The 17,286-nt window shown below is 40.6% G+C and overlaps 1 protein-coding gene across 1 annotated transcript in view; it reads right to left on the reverse strand.

The window, feature by feature from the left end:
- Positions 1 to 17,286, reverse strand: part of RASGRP2 (RAS guanyl releasing protein 2) — a 1,719,722-nt gene that overhangs the window by 1,045,157 nt on the left and 657,279 nt on the right. Inside the window, exon 7 of the mRNA XM_077457736.1 lies at positions 14,390 to 14,563. Within this exon, the coding sequence (XP_077313862.1) occupies positions 14,390 to 14,563 (174 nt within the window). The remainder of the gene's footprint in view (positions 1 to 14,389; positions 14,564 to 17,286) is intronic.

The following is a 17,286-nucleotide window of genomic DNA, read 5'->3' on the forward strand; positions in this document are numbered from 1 at the left end:
ACACGCGCGGGTGCACGCAGGTTCCAACAGACGTTCGCAGGTGCGCGCCGACACAAGCGGGCGTTCGCACCGTACGGACGTGCGCGGGGTCACGAGCGTAACCACGGCCACCTGCGGGGGTACGCAAACGGGCCGTACGACCAATCCTGGTGCCCAATAGACTATTTAAGGCCACAGCTCCTGCTCCTCGGCGCTGTTCGGTCTACAGCGTTCCTGAGACTTCTGCTGTTTGTTTGTGATCGTGTTCCTGATATTATACCCGACCTGTTCCTGGACTCTGCCTGTATCCCGCCTGCCCTTGACCTTTTGCCTGATTGACTACGCCTCTGCCTTCCGCTTCTGTACCTCCGCTGCCAGATAGTTGCCGACCCAGCCTGACTGACCACGCCTCTGCCTCCCGCTTCTGTACCTCCGCTGCCAGACAGTTACCGTCCCGGCCTGATTGACTACGCCTGTCTGCCCGAAGTCCGGCACCCGTTGTCTCTGCCAACTTGCCGGTCCACTTGTGCCAGCCGTCCAGCAGTCCTTGACCGACATCCAGTGCCGGGTGCACCTGCCGTTCCAGTTACCATCTGTTCCAGCTGTACCCGCTATCTGCTATCCGGCTGGGCACTTGTGTCCTCCGGGCTCCTGAACCCCTGTCTCCATCACCAGGGGCTCGAGAGCCGGAGGTTTACGAGGCGCCGCTCCCTGCACGTTGGGGCTCTCTAACCAGGTACGTGACAACCTGTGTATGAGACACACTAAAAAGGGTGTTCTGGTGTCCCACACTAGTGCTCCTAAGTCCAGATAAACAGCTGCTGAGTGTCCTCTCCTTACAATACACTGAATCAAGTATGCAATTCATTCTAGTTTCAAACACATCTAGACAAAACGTCCTTAATATCTTTTAATAAAAAGTAGCATGACCAAATGTAGTTAACTCTGGATCTGCCAAAAAAATTGTATTTAGTTGGCAAACAATGTTTCCTACGACCGATTACTGTGCCCATGAACATGAAAGTAGCCATTTAAAACTGTACAACAGTAAAGAAAAGCACATGGAGCAGCATGCAAGTTATAATAATAATAATAGGCACACACAACAACTATTTACTTTTTAGAAGCACTTTCTTGATCCTTCTGTACTGATCCCACTCCCTCAATTACAGGTCTGACCAGCGTTTACTCAATTGCTCCTTGGATCGTCGTACCCCAAAATTCCGGCGCAGACTCACAACTTTAGTCATGATCTTGGCCTTTCTCACATTTGGGTTTAGGTAAGGTTCATACTTCCCATCATAGTCGGCCCTCCTCAAGATGTCCACCATCTCCACCATCTCACCAAAGGACATATTTGAGGCCTTAAATCTCCTCCTGGATCAGGATGTTTCTTGGTCCGGGCTTTCCTCCTTCTTACTGCTATTACGCACCTGCTGCCTCTCCGCCATGTTCCTCTCCCACTGCGATGAAAGAGAAGGGGCGGAATATTCTAGAAAGAATGTCAGGGGCGGGCGATGCGGGCGGAGTTTCACACATGCGCAGTGTATATAAAGTTAACACACATGTGTCATACATACGTTCTGTGTGCAGAGGAAGTAGGACAAATGGTCTAACAAAAGTAACATTTTAACTTGGGACATCAGTGGCCTTTACTGATTCTGGATTGAGGCCTATATTTGGATAAGATTAGCAGAGTTTAGCCTGATATTAGTGTTTTTGTCTTGGGTTTTGTCTTGCAGCAAATATGAAACAATTCAAAGACCCTGAATTCATGGGCCAGTTCATAGACAGATACAGGGATATGAGAGATTTGTGGGAGGTTAAAAACCCCTTATATCAAAATAAACCAGCTAGGAAGGCATTGCTGAAGAAACTGCTGCAATTTGTGAAGATGCAGGTCCCCGACGCAGACATCAAGTTTGTGGAGATAAAAATTGGTAGCTTGAGAAGCACATATAGCTTAATAATGTCTAGGCTTCCATGAAATCAGGAGCAGCAACAAAGGATGTGTATGTACCCAGTCTGTGGTATTACAACAGGATACGGTTTCTGGAAGACCAGACTGAAGAAAGGGAATCACGTTTCATGCTTCCATACACCCTTCCCCCAACCCTTCCCTCAACCCCAGCTCAGGCTTCCAAGGACCAACCTCAGCCTTCCATCCTGTAAGGAGCCCAGCTGGAGCCAGGTATAGTATTTTTCAACATATATATTGTCCGAAAATTATTGTTGTTAACTAGATGTTATTATTGATAACAAATGAATGATTTAACAAAAGTGTTTTACATATCAATAGACATTAGGGGCCAAAAATTGTGACAAGAATGAAAAATACTGGGCTCAGAAAGATAGTCTTCTCTATTTATTAACATTCAATTTGCAAGTCATGAGCTGAAAATTGTGTGTGATTGATGAACCAAAAACTAAAACTATGTCCCTTTTTCACACACAGGAGGATCTCAGCCAGGACGAGTCTCTGGAATGTGGCAGACAAGAGGAGGCGGGGGTAAGTGTCAGCCAGGAGGTGTGGGTGTCAGCCAGGAGGTGGCCAGGCCCAGTAGCCTCACCCAATCCCAGTTGCCCCCCCACCTTACAAAAAAATGGCCAGGAAGGGGAGTAACGTGGAGGAGGCAGCACTGGGCCTCATTAAGGAGGCTAATGCGGCCCTGAAAACACCCCCAACGCTGAAGAGGTCTAAGCCTGCTATGTAGCTGCAAAATTTCAGCAAATGGAGGAGGGCCAGAACCTCATCTGTGAAAAGATTATATTTCAGGCCCTTCATAAGGGGTTGAGGTGCCAAATTACTGAGAACATGCACTTATGTGCTCTCCACCATCCTCCTCCTCCTGCCACAAGTCCCCCTCCAGAGCCACAGCCTCCAAGGAAGGCTGCAGGGAAGGCTGCAGGGAAGTGTGGAGGGAAACGTGGAGGGAAAAGGTGATGGCCCGGGTTCAGGCTGGTCTGACAGAAAACTGAGAATGTTGTAGTACCAAAGCCTGGGGACATATGTCATCGTCTGCTGTTCCTGATATCTGGGAGTCCTGCACCAGATTGTGCTCCCTATTATATGGACTTCTCAGACTACCAATTTTTATTTACAAAGAGTTGATGTGTGCCCTGGGGTACAAAGGCTTTGCAATTTCAAGCAGTTTCTCCAGCATTGCCTTCCTCTTTATTTTGTTTTGAGCCAGAATAAATGGAGATTTTTTATATGAAAATACTTGCCTATGTGTTTTTCTTCAAATAGGACAGTCTGTTTGTGAGTAGGCAGGTACATTTCAAAAATAGAATGTCAAATTAACAAGGGACATCAACCAACCTCCTTGAGCTTTAAAAATACTAGATAATAATGTTGTTGTGGAAACCTGACACACCAAAAAATGTTTTGGAGATGACTAGAAAAGAATTAAAAAATAATCAAAAAAACAGGAGATCTTGATTTAAAAAGATGACTATAAAAAAATATTCTAAACATTATTATGGAGATCTCGCTTTAAAAACCAAAAAGATTATTCAGGAGATCACGAGAAATAATAAAGAAATACGTTTGTGAGAACTCTGAGAATATCAGCAGCAAAACAAAACAACTTAATTCTTCTAGTATTATAAAGAACAAAAAAATGCGCTGCATTAAAAGATCCAAAAATTTACAGCGTGACGAATATGCTATCTCCATTACAAATGGTAGTTTTACCAGACCAATCGCTTCCATGTCGTACTTGATTCTGAGCATGCCTGATTTTTTGCACGTCCGAACTGAATACAGACTAAAGCCCCGTACACACGAGCGGACTTTTCAACATCCAAAGTCTGACTGGGCTGCAACGGACTTTTGATTCGCAAAAGTCTGACAGACTTTAGAAATGGAACATGCTTCAAATTTTTCCGCCAGAACTCTGCCGGACCCAGTTCCTACCGAAAAATTCGCTCATGTGTATGCTATTCTGACGGACTAAAACCGACGCTAGGGCAGCTATTGGCTACTGGCTATGAACTTCCTTATTCGAGTCCAGTCATACGTCATCACGTTCGAATCCGTCGGAGTTTGGTGTGATTGTGTGTGGCCAAGTCCGCTCATTCGGAAAGTCCGTCAGAACTCTGTCAGAACTCCGGCAGAACTCCTTCGAAAGTCTGTCGGACATAAGTCTGGTCGTGTGTACGCGGCATTACACATTTTCTGATAGGAACTTTTTCCGACTGAAAAATTGAGAAACTGCTCTCAATCTTTTGCTGGTGGGAATTCTGTAAGCAAAAGTCCGATGGAGCATACACACGGTCAGAATTTCCGACCAAAAGCTCTCATTGGACTTTTACTGGTGAGTTTCCAATCGTGTATTGGGCTTTATATGCAAGTTAGCCATAAAAAGGTGTTTGGGGACGCAGGTCCTGCCCCAGGGGTATCAATGCAAAAAAAGTTTTAAAAACATTTTTTTTTTACTGGGAGAAGTGATTTTGATAATGCTTAAAGTGAAACAATAAAAATTAAATTAAGATAAAGTGGGGATGTGTGCGCTAACTTTAAAAGCCAAAAATATGAGAGAATAATAAATAAATATAGGGCACCCTAATAACAACAAGGTGTAAATATACGTGTACTTGTAAACAATCACAAATTATTAGATATTATGAAAAAAGTGCATTAATAAATAAAAAGTGACTTAGTGCATAATTTAAGTGAAGTTTGCTACATGCAAAGAAAACACATATATCTGTGTGAAGATAAAATATCTAAATAGCATAAAAATGTTCCAAACAGAAATTCAGTAGCAGCAGGTAAGTGAATTGTACAAAAAATGGCAACAAATATGGTGAAATGAGATATGGTAAAAACCATATGAATATATCAAAGTGACATCAGTGCATCACACTAAAGTGTCCCATACAGGATGCAATCGTGCAACTCAGATGATCGGAAAAATTATAAAGTGCAATGTGCCAAAGAGACAATCCTCTGGTGATGATCCGTGCCAGTAGTGTTAACGCTAGGTAATTACCTCACCGCTGCAAGGTAAGCAGCGAAAAAACACAGGGCAACCAGATGGCAGGGGATGATCCAGGGGATGGCTGCACAGCAAGTTCTTGGAAATAACACAAATTCCTCCGATTTCCTCGTTAGTGGTAGATGGTAAACAAGCTCAAGGGGATAAACCAGAAAGATCCGCCATGGTGTAATATTTCAAACATAGAGTTTTATTAAAAATAAATATCTACTCACAGGGGAAGTGGGGAATATACACAGTATAGAGCAGACCGCCGAGCGCCTTGCTCGGATGTAAACGTCACGTCTGGTTCCTACGCGTTACGTCATCAATAGGACTTCAACTGGGATGTTTCAATGATAACAGGAAGTGGCTTTTGAGAGTACTGGGCGGATGGGTACCGCCCTCTATTTGCATATTTCCGCTGCATGCAGGGGCTGTTACACGCAGGAGCGGACCAATCGGGACAAATAGGCGTGTCACACACTTGGTCCTCCTCCCACCGCAATCGCAGCCTGTAGTGTGATAAAACGAACAGGCATATATATGGGGAATGAAAAACGAATAAAAGCATCGAAAAAAATTGTAACACATTGGAGCCGCCTACCAGAACCAAATAGACTTAGACTCCACTAAGAACTATCGTTCTGGTATTCCATCCGCCATTTGTATAAAGGGCCAGTTTTAGACTAGAATGTTCAAGCGGTGGCCATTTTCTTGGAGCCTTTTCAGACTTCATAGATAAAAATTAGACTAGTGATTCGTATTTTACAGGACTAGCCTAGGGGCGGCCATTGATATGGCAGTAAACGAAAAACAGTTTTTTTCAAATAAAACTGATAATTAATATTGGCAATAGCAAAAAATAAATAAAACAAAATTTAAGTCAAATAGAGTCTAAGTGGATATTTTCCCTTGACACTTTTACCCCTAGGGGATTAAACGTGGAGTTCGATTTGAACTGTTTTATTAGCGATTTTTAACCCCGATATGTTTTATTTATATCTATTTGACATTCTCTCTTTTCCTGTGAGCTGACCATGCTAGGCTTTATTTTATATTTTTTATCTTTGTATTGAACTCGCTTATTTTAATTGAATATCCATATAAGAAAAAGGTGATGTCCTCATCTGTCGGCCTTTGTAATGTATACGTCATTTCTGCGTTTCGCTCCCAAAATTCTGGTTTTAAAACATTTTAAAATATTTCAAAATACTATCTTAAATTATTTTACAATTTTTAGTCATCCAATATATCTTAGATTTGTTTTTTCGGCTAAAGCACGTTCATTTATGTGCGTTTAGGTGACATACGGGTATATAATCTATATATATATATATATATATACTTATGCGGTCTTCAATTATACACTTTTTTTGTATATATAAACGATAGTCTCCTCCCCCTATGGTCTTAATACTAAGCTAGACCTTCGATGTAGGTTATTTTATGGTCATTTTGTTTTATTTATTTTTTTATTTTTTGCTATTTTTTGCTATTGCCAATATTAATTATCAGTTTTATTTGAAAAAACAGTTTTTCGTTTACTGCCATATCAATGGCCGCCCCTAGGCTAGTCCTGTAAAATACGAATCACTAGTCTAATTTTTATCTATGAAGTCTAAAAAGGCTCCAAGAAAATGGCCACCGCTTGAACATTCTAGTCTAAAACTGGCCCTGTATACAAATGGCGGATGGAATACCAGAACGATAGTTCTTAGTGGAGTCTAAGTCTATTTGGTTCTGGTAGGCGGCCATCCAATGTGTTACAATTTTTTTCGATGCTTTTATTCGTTTTTCATTCCCCATATATATGCCTGTTCGTTTTATCACACTACAGGCTGCGATTGCGGTGGAAGGAGGACCAAGTGTGTGACACGCCTATTTGTCCCGATTGGTCCGCTCCTGCGTGTAACAGCCCCTGCGTGCAGCGAAAATATGCAAATAGAGGGCGGTACCCATCCGTCCAGTACTCTCAAAAGCCACTTCCTGTTATCATTGAAACATCCCAGTTGAAGTCCTATTGAGGACGTAACGCGTAGGAACCGGAAGTGACGTTTACATCCGAGCAAGGCACTCGGCGGTCTGCTGTATACTGTGTATATTCCCCACTTCCCCTGTGAGTAGATATTTATTTTTAATAAAACTCTATGTTTGAAATATTACACCATGGCGGATCTTTCTGGTTTATCCCCTTGAGCTTGTTTACCATCTACCACTAACGAGGAAATCGGAGGAATTTGTGTTATTTCCAAGAACTTGCTGTGCAGCCATCCCCTGGATCATCCCCTGCCATCTGGTTGCCCTGTGTTTTTTCGCTGCTTACCTTGCAGCGGTGAGGTAATTACCTAGCGTTAACACTACTGGCACGGATCATCACCAGAGGATTGTCTCTTTGGCACATTGCACTTTATAATTTTTGCGATCATCTGAGTTGCACGATTGCATCCTGTATGGGACACTTTAGTGTGATGCACTGATGTCACTTTGATATATTCATATGGTTTTTACCATATCTCATTTCACCATATTTGTTGCCATTTTTTGTACAATTCACTTACCTGCTGCTACTGAATTTCTGTTTGGAACATTTTTATGCTATTTAGATATTTTATCTTCACACAGATATATGTGTTTTCTTTGCATGTAGCAAACTTCACTTAAATTATGCACTAAGTCACTTTTTATTTATTAATGCACTTTTTTCATAATATCTAATAATTTGTGATTGTTTACAAGTACACGTATATTTACACCTTGTTGTTATTAGGGTGCCCTATATTTATTTATTATTCTCTCATATTTTTGGTTTTTAAAGTTAGCGCACACATCCCCACTTTATCTTAAGTTTACATACTAAGAGTTAACTCATATAGTGATTGCTGCTTCTTTTTTACCTCCCTCTTCTATTTCTCATAGAGCGCAGAAGCCCATAGATACAAATAAAAATTAAATATTTCTTTAAATATCGTGCCTGGGGGTGTCTTTAGTAAGCCTGTAAATTAGTGCATCTTTCCCATGTTTATAACAGTATCACAGCAAAATTAAAATTCTAAAGGAAAAAATGTCATATAAATCTGCTTGCGGCTGTAATGTATTGTCGGATCCCAGCAATATAGATAAAAAAAAAAAAAATGGTGTGGATGTCATCCCCAAATTTCATACCAGGCCAATACCCAAATTTTTAAAAATGGCATGGGGGTCCCCCAGGCACTATACACTCTGAACAGCAGTATATATACTATAAGGCCTGCCCTATATACTCTGCAGAAAATTTGGGCCTTAGGTGTTGGTGGTACCAGAACATTGTTACTCTTGTTGGGCGCAGGAACAGGCAGAAAAAATAGGATTTTTAAAAAAGCTTACCTGTAAAAATGTTTATTTTTTATGTACACCAGGAGACACAGAGCCATAGCAAATACTATGTGGGTTATATCAGACCGACAGGTGCTGGACACTGGCATGTCCCTACAGGTGCCCCTATATAACCCCTCCCATTACTGGGAGTCCTCAGTTTTGTAGCCAAGCAATACAAATGTATACCAAGAAGGGAGGGATCTCTGTGTCCCCTGATGTACATCAAAGAAAAGTATTTTACAGGTAAGCTGTTTTAAAAAAATCCTATTTTCTTTTCTTACATCAAGAGACACAGAGCCATAGTAATTACTATGTGGGATGTCCCATAGCAATGGCAACTGAAGGGGGGGAGACACAATAAAAAACAGGAGACTCATACTGCAGCCTGCAGTATAGTGCACCCAAAGGCAATATCCTCATGACCTTTAATATTGATTTGATAAAATCTGATAAATGTACAAACCAAAAAGACCAAGTTGTGGCCTTACAGATCTGAGCCATAGAGGCCTGATAATGCACCACCCAAGAGGCACTAATCGCCCTGGATGAGTGTGCTCTAACATGAGAAGGAAGAATTGTCTTCTTTAAGCTGAAGCTTGAATAATCGCCTGACAAATCCATTTGGAAAATAGTGGATTTTGACACTGCCTGTCCACATCTTGGACCCTCTGGCAGTACAAAAAAAAAACTGTATTTTGCGAACCTGAGATGTTGCCCTTAAATAGACTCTGATCGCTCTTACTGCATCAAGAGAATGTAGTGCCTTCTCTTCCCTAGATTAAGGCTCTGGGGAGAAAGAAGGAAGAATATCTTGGTTTAAATGAAAACCTGTTACCACTTTTGGTAGGAATTCAGGATGAGGACATAAAACCACCTCATCCTTGTACATGATGAATTATGGCTCTTACAAGACAGAGCCGCTAGTTTTGATACTCTTCTAGCAGAAGAAAAGGCACCCAGAAAAGATGATCTTCTTGTCAAAGAACCAAGGAAATTTCTCGTAAAGGTTCAAATGGCTGATTCAGCAAAGCCCATAAGATCAATTTTAAATCCCAAATATTTAGAGGTGCCTTGATGGGGGAATAAATTGTGTTACCCCCTGGATAAGTTACGAACAAAGAGTGTTAAACAAGAGGCCATAGCAAAAAACAATGACGAGGCCAGGATATGGCTCTTGATAGAAGTCAAGGCCAGCTTAATTTCAAATCCCATATGCAGGACATCAGAAATCCTGCATATGACATACTTCCTGGGATGCCAACCCCTGGATCCACACCAAGAAACATATGCCTTCCAGACTCTAAAGTAAGTGATTCTGGAAGACGGTTTCCTGGCATTAATCAAAGTAGACACTACCAAAGGAGATCACCTATGATCTTTTAAAGAGTGGGATTTAACAGTCAAACCTGTTAAATTTTTCGTCCGTAAGATAGGATGAAATACCAGACCCTATGCAAGAAGGTCTGGCTATAATGGCAGAGTCCAAAGGAATCAGAAGGAATCAGAAGGAATCTAGATGGATTTTTACTATGAGATCTTTTTATCCTGATGGTTTAAATGTCGACTTTGATCTTAATTTTTTTTTAAATAATTTTTAATTTTGTATTTTATGCATTATATTGTTTACATATTTTATCCTTTTGTGGTATTATTATGCTAGGATATTTTATGTAAAGTCTTGCTTTATTTCCGGTATGCCAACATCATTTTTTAGGTACTTTATTTGGTGAACATTTTGGTGGTATATTTCATCATATCTACTATTTTCATTATATATTTTTACTTTTTAACACATTTTTTACATATATTTTAATCATTTTTCTGCTTAGTTAGTACTGTCGCTATTTATATTCTATATTTTTTTATAGTGACGTAACATTTTAAATGGCTAGGATATATTTTTAATAAAAAAATTTTTTTTATCCATATTGCTAATATATCTTTATTTATGTATCATGACATTTATACATTAATGTTTATTGCCGTTTTTTTGTATATTTTAATATGGGCTATTAAACTGTCAGATACATACATTTTTTCATTTTTTCTATTTTAATGGTTGTGTTTTTAAATCCACAGTATTTAATATTCCGTTCGGATCTATTTGTTCCTCAATGGGAGAATGTGTATTCCCTTCTACATCATTTTTGATTATTAAGATGGCCGAATAATTATTTCCGGTCTAAAATGGTGGTATATACACTTCCTTTTCACCATTTAGGAGGAGTAAGATGGCGGAGTTACTACATCCGGCCTAGATTATCGTCTTTTTACCTTTTTCAAAATGGTCGTTCGGACGTTTTTTACCTCTTTCAAAATGGTCGTTCGGACGTTTCCGGTCCGATCGTTTCCGGTTTCTTCGTATATAAGTATATCACGAACGGTCTAGCATTATCCCCATGAAGAAGTCACGTGGTGACGTAACGCGTAGGGAGTGGCCGTAGGACAAACCGGAACTAACGTAAGACTGGCGGTACACGCCAGATCTCTATCTGTTTGAACTTTCTTTTTAAATGTGAGAGTCTATTGCTTTCTCTTAATAAACTTATTTAGCTATTGAAACCACTACACTATTGGAGTCCCCTCTCTCTCTCCCTTCCCTCCTCCCCTCTGTGTTTTCTTTAAGTTTTATACCACGAGGATACAAATGCTGCAGTATTACATACAAGAGGTTGAATTGGCCCTCTAGTGGCAGAAGTCTATACCACTTGGTTATTGTGCACAGAGAAGTAAAGGAGAAGTTTATTGGGATCATCTTTATTTTGCCTGATTATTCCTTCTTTGAGGTGAGAGTTCTGAGAGCCTGATATTTTGGAACATTTGGTCCTGCTCTTTCTCAAGTTGTTTCACCATACACCTACACTTATTGGTGTATTTATGTATATGAGTTTTCCATTGACTCTTGTTTTTCACATTTATATACATCATCCATTTTTTCAGTGGCACGATTTGCGCAGGACTCTTTATTTTTATTTATTTATGTGAGAGTCCAAAGGACTCCTACTGCCATCTTTATGATCTTTGTAAATCAAGATCTTCTGGGACCCACTGGGGCCGCCAGAATCACCTCCTTTTGTTCCTGCTTAATCCTGCAGAGAAGGCGCAGAAGTAGCAGAACTGGAGGAAATGCATAGATCAGTAAAAACTAATCCCATGGGAAGACTAATGCGTCTGTTCTGCCTGCTAGCAAACCCCTTGTTCTTGACATAAAGTTGTTGACTTTGTTAATGAATCTGGACGCAAATAGGTCCATGTCCAGAATACCCCATCTTCTGACATATCGCAAGGACGTGATTATTCTCCCAGAGATAATTGTTGGCAACTTAAGTAGTACGCCTGAAAAATGAGAATTGCCGATAGGCAAGGAATGTTGTGTTCTGACCAAGCTAGAACATTTTTCAGCTCCTTTTTGGGTTGCACGACCTCTCGTGCCCCCTTGGTGATTGATGCAAGCCACTTCCAAGGCTTTGTTAGACTGAATCCTGTCAGAACAGTCCCGTAGTCTGACCGCCAAGATTCTAGGGCCAGGCGTACTGCCTGAAACTTCCACAAAAATTGATAGGCAAGGTCCTCTAACCTGGACTATCTACTTTGGACAGAATCTTCTTCCAGGGCTGCTCCCCAGCCTAGAAGGCTGGCATCTGTTGTTAACATCTTCCAGGATAAAGATTCTCCCTTTTGCTGGATAACAACCACCAATTTAGGCTCTGACTATGTTGGGAGCCAAGAGTATTGGAAACAAAAAAGGCCTGGATTTTTATTCCAGTCCGACAGGATGGTGTCTTGAAGCAGTCTTTGAGTAAAACTGTGCATAAGGGATGGCCTTGAAGCAGGTCACCATTTCCCCTAAAAATCTCCTGCACAGTCGAATGAAGGAACTTTCCTTTGTTTTGATAAGTTGAATTAGTCCTACAATGGAACTGATTATTGTCTGGGGTAAGAATACCTTCTTCAGTATGGTATCTATAACCAACCCCCAAGTATCATAATCTCCTTGATGGCTTTAAGGAGAATCTTCATAGGGTGAGAATCCAACCTAGAGATTTCAGATATTTACGGCTGAGATCAGACTCTGGTTTTAGAATGATCAATTATAAGTAGATCTTCTAATAGGTTAGGACTGCTATGCCTTGAGCCCTTAACCTGGCTAAAGGAGGTGTCAGAATCTTTCAGAACGCTCGTGGTGCTGTGGCTAAGCCGAATGGCAGGGCCACAACTGAAAACATAATTTTATATTTCAAATCGTAGAAATTTCTGGTAAGCGGGAAACTTTGGCACATGGAGATATGCAACTCCCCTCCTTGCAGGATGGACACAGCCGATCTAATTATAAAAGGATCGGATATTTAAGTGTCTATTCAGATCTTCGAGATCTAGAATGGGTTTTACCTCTGTGTTTGGTTCTGGGACCTTAAAAGGTTTGCGCCAAAAATAACAGCTGGTCCAGAGGCCAGAAAGAGAGACTTCTTTTTTTCTCTTGATCCTTAGGAAGGAGACGGAAACTCTTGCATAAAGACTGCCCCATCAGCAGCCCAAGGACCCCAGAGGCAGCATCCAAATAGGGAACTGAACCCCCGGACCCTCAGATCAAAAGCCGACTGAGCCATCCGGGCTCTCAGAACTCTAGTTGTAACCTAGAGAAATAATTGCAGAAATTCCTCTGCTCTTGACATTGTTCCTGACAGATTTTGAGAATCGCAGGACCTTTCCCCTCACCTAAACGGCTGCACTATATTGTATACTGTGTACAACACCAGAAGTGTAGTATAAACTGTACACACTGTATTAGATACTGTGTACACCACCTGGGTCTTGTAGAGTGGGAGAATTATCACTTTATCTCTGGAGTTAACACCCTTTTTAATGCATGCCAATATTCCGCTTGCAATATGATTTTTTTTTTATATTAATTAGACATAACATTACATGGGACAGTCTGCTTAGTAGTTAGTCATAGAAATCAGATTACTGTCAGGTTTGGCTGTGGATACTTCTCAAACAAATGCTGTTGGATACAATGGGAACATAGATATCATTGTATTCATTTGATAGTTTCAGTCTATTTTTCTCTATAGCTACAGTAAACAGGTAAGAGAGGGTCTCTCAAACTGAAAGAATGACAGAGCTGTCTTTCTGTTAGTCGGTTGTTATGGAAAACGACCTGAGCTATATAAAGGTTGCCAGGCATAAGCTGGGCAGGAAATTCAACATGGATTAACATCATAGCTGAAGGAAGAATCTGTAATCAGCGAACAAGAAGGCAACTGATCTCTAGAAGCCTTGTTGTCAACTGAGATCACAAACACAGTAATTGTAGCTAAATAACTTTTAAGTACATTTCTACTGTAATGCCCTGTACACATTGTCGTACTTTTCGATGGAAAATGTGCGATCGGATTGTGTTGTTGGAAAATCCGATTGTGTGTGGGCTCCATCTGACTTTTTCCGTTGGAATTTCCGACACAAGAAGTTTGAGAGCTGGATCTAAAATTTTCCAACAACATAATCCGATTGTTTAAATTCCGATCGTGTGTAGACAATTCCGATGGACAAAGTGCCATGCATGCTCAGAATAAATTACGAGACGAAAGCTATTGGCTACTGGCCTCTTTATAGTCCCGTCGTAGGCACTTTATGTCACCTCGTTCTGAACGATCGGATTTTATGACAACTTTCTGAGACCGTGTATATGCAAGACAAGTTTGGGCCAAAATCCGTCAGAAAAAAATCAGATGGATTTTGTCGTCGGAATGTCCGACCGCGTGTACAGGGCATAACAGACCATAGTTTCTGCTTATTTGCTAGGCATCCTGCTATAGATATCTGTCAGTCTTGATTTGTATTCCTAATATTGGAATAGATTTGTAAGTACAGCATTTTTGTTTCGTAAAAACACATTTACACACTGCAGAGGTCTCAGTTTCCTTGCTTATACCGCAAAGTAACCTTGCTAGATTCACGCAAGCAAAACAGTTTAGTGAAACTCTTAGGGAATTATTACACTCCTCATTTATCATCTAGACATGTATAGAGGAGACATCATTATTTTAATAGGCTGCAAAGATACATACCTCTGCTACTTGTACAAACTGCTTAATGACAGCTGCCCTTTGTTGTGGAGTAGGTTTGCTGAGCACCATAAGCTGGATCCACTGAGAAACACCATTAAAGAGGGCTATGAATCTTTCCAAGACAGGGTTTCCCACAGTACAACCATGGAGGACAAAGCTGTGATAATCCTGAAACTGGATATAAAAATATGGGTAGTAGTTTAGCCTATAATGAATTCAGATTTTTAGAATAGAAGGATTTATTATTCATTCATACTTTAAAAACTAGTCGTTTTTATACCCACAAGGCATAATACTTTAAAGTATACAGTACATGAGTGCACACAAATAAGTAAAGAGTGTTCCAACATTCAGTTTTCACTATTCAAATTTTTGGTTTAAAATGAAAGATGACACTTTTTTGTGCCATTTTCCTTGCATCAAGTTTTATAGGCAAGGTCCATTATTTTTTAACAAATTGTAAGCCAGAGGTTGTTAAAACTCTACTAGGTTTACAAATTCCTTTTTGTCAGGTGAAAACAAATGAGCAAGTAAAACAGGACCAGGTCTTCCTTAATATTATGTAATGCAAAACTTGTTCTTTCCTCTGGGAAAGGTAGCTACAGTATACGTGCAAAGTTATTCTACAATTCGTTTCTTTTATAATAGCACTAACATCAGTGGCAGTTGTTAGTTCACAATCCACATGCCACCAAACCCCTCTTCAGGGTCACTGGCACCCCCTGTTGGTCACCAGCCCGGAATTACCCAATGTAGGTTGCGGGCTGTGGCTTCACCCTGGCGTCTCCACCTTCTTGGCATCACAGTGGTTTCCCTGCGTCTCCTCCCTACCAATAAGATCGCTTCTCCTCTTGGCCAACAAGAGACAGGTCTCAGGGCTTCCTGATTGGCCCAGGAGGAGAATCAGAAAGATAATAGAAGATAATAGAGAATATTAATTCTCTATTGTCACACAACTGCCCCCCGAGCCCACCCTTTTTTAAATCCAATTAGAGCCTCAGGCTCTAATCATGTGGCTGCGCATGGATTAGGGGGGCGGCACTCCTGCACCCCGTATAGACAGCCCACCACTGACTAACATTATAATTTTGCTAGAAAGGCAGAGGAAATTATTTTCAAATAGGATAAAGACACATTATAATTGTATGTGTTTTTAATTGTGGTGGCACAAAAACAAACAAAATAGAGATAGAAATAAAACTATGGGGAGAGGAATGAGTTAGTACAAATTAATTAGGGTTATCTAATAAGGGTTCAAAAAAGAACTCCAATGCTAATGGACATGCAGGCAGGGGCAGACAAAATATGTTTACTTTTACACTTGAAAGTTTGAGGGCACTTCCTTTCACAGTCAGTATTTCTAAATAGGGATGGCCCGCACATATCCTGCACATATCCTGGGTCAGTATGGCAAATGTTCAGTAAATATTATTGAAGTTCCGATTTGGAATTTGAACTCTATTAAAATCAATGTGAGACAAGTGTTTGATTTCTGTAATGGCCATTTTCCAAGATAAAAGTCAAGGTATTGACAAAGAAAAGTCATGGGGGGCTAACCCCTAACCTGGGGGATACAAGCCAAAGAAAGCAATATCTAAAATGTATCACTCAACAGAAAGTAGCCATTTTGAATTGGCTTAATGTGGTACCGATAACAACTTTATAAAAAAAAAAAATGTTCTTTAGCAAGGAACATGGTACATTCCACATTAATAATTATGCTACCAAAATGCTGTAAATTGCATTGCTTGTGTCTATTCTTGCCGGAGGCTGCCATTTTGCTGAAGCCCAGGATCCCTAAGCAGCAGTAAATCTTTAGGCTGTCAGCAGACTGGCCTCCAGTGTCTCTAATTCTTGGCACAGTGTCAAGAAATAGACAGCAACTGAGTATGTACAGAGCAGGGTGAGACAGTATTACTTAGCAGGACTTCATTTTCTGACTAAATTTCCACTTAAAAGGGCAACATAAAAATATGCACTTCCTTTAAAAAAAAAAAAAAAAAATCCAAGAAGATGTAATTTGTTGGGAAACGCATCGGACTGAGTCAGCATGTGATGTAATGTTTAATACTGGTGATTTTTAACCTCTGTCATATAAGTGCAATTCCTTCATTAATAAATATACATAGACTTTATTATTTTGAACATGTCTGTGTGGAGAGTGATTTGCTGATTGCCAAATTTGAGAGTGTTCCTTTTGGAGTCTGCTGCTAAACAAGTCATAACACCTGAGGATTAGCCTACCCCTTTTTGAATAAATATTGTTATTGTTTTTCCTTTAGTTTGCTGAGCTTATTTGGTACTTAATTTTTCTATTATATATTTTTACCATCAGGTTTTATACCTTGACCTAAGGTGGTACACTAGCTGCCAAGGAGTCATTTGGCCATTTTCTCCCTTTGTCTTTGTTGTTCCCCCCTTCTACTCTACTTCATCCTTTGGTCATTCCCCCATCCTCCCTTTTGGGTGATACTCTTGTGGCACAAAGGGGCTGCACTTGACATGACATTTCCTTGTTGCATCTTCGGCTTTTCTTGTGGGCATTTTTGCTCCCTTCTTATTGCTTTGAGCATATGATCTCTAGTGCTTTAATCTCTTGCCAACCAGTGCATGGCAATATATGTCGGCACAACTGCACAAATGGGCGTACATGTACGTCCCCTTTCACATGTGGCATTGTGGGCACGCTGCGTACTCTGTGACCCTGCCTGCGGACTCGATGTCCGCTGTTGTCCCGCAATCATGCCACAGAGTGGCAGAAAAGGGCTATGTAAACAAGGCATTTCCCCGTTCTGCCTAGTGACATGACAGAGATCTACTGCTCCCTGTCATCAGGAGCAGTAATTGCTGTCATGTCAATGGTAGCCCACCCCCCCCCCCCCACACACGTTATAATC

The sequence above is a fragment of the Lithobates pipiens genome, unplaced genomic scaffold (assembly GCF_037356315.1).
Source record: "Lithobates pipiens isolate NorthernLeopardFrog02 unplaced genomic scaffold, aLitPip1_a1.2 Scaffold_10, whole genome shotgun sequence".
In the NCBI taxonomy this organism is placed as follows: Eukaryota; Metazoa; Chordata; class Amphibia; order Anura; family Ranidae; genus Lithobates; species Lithobates pipiens.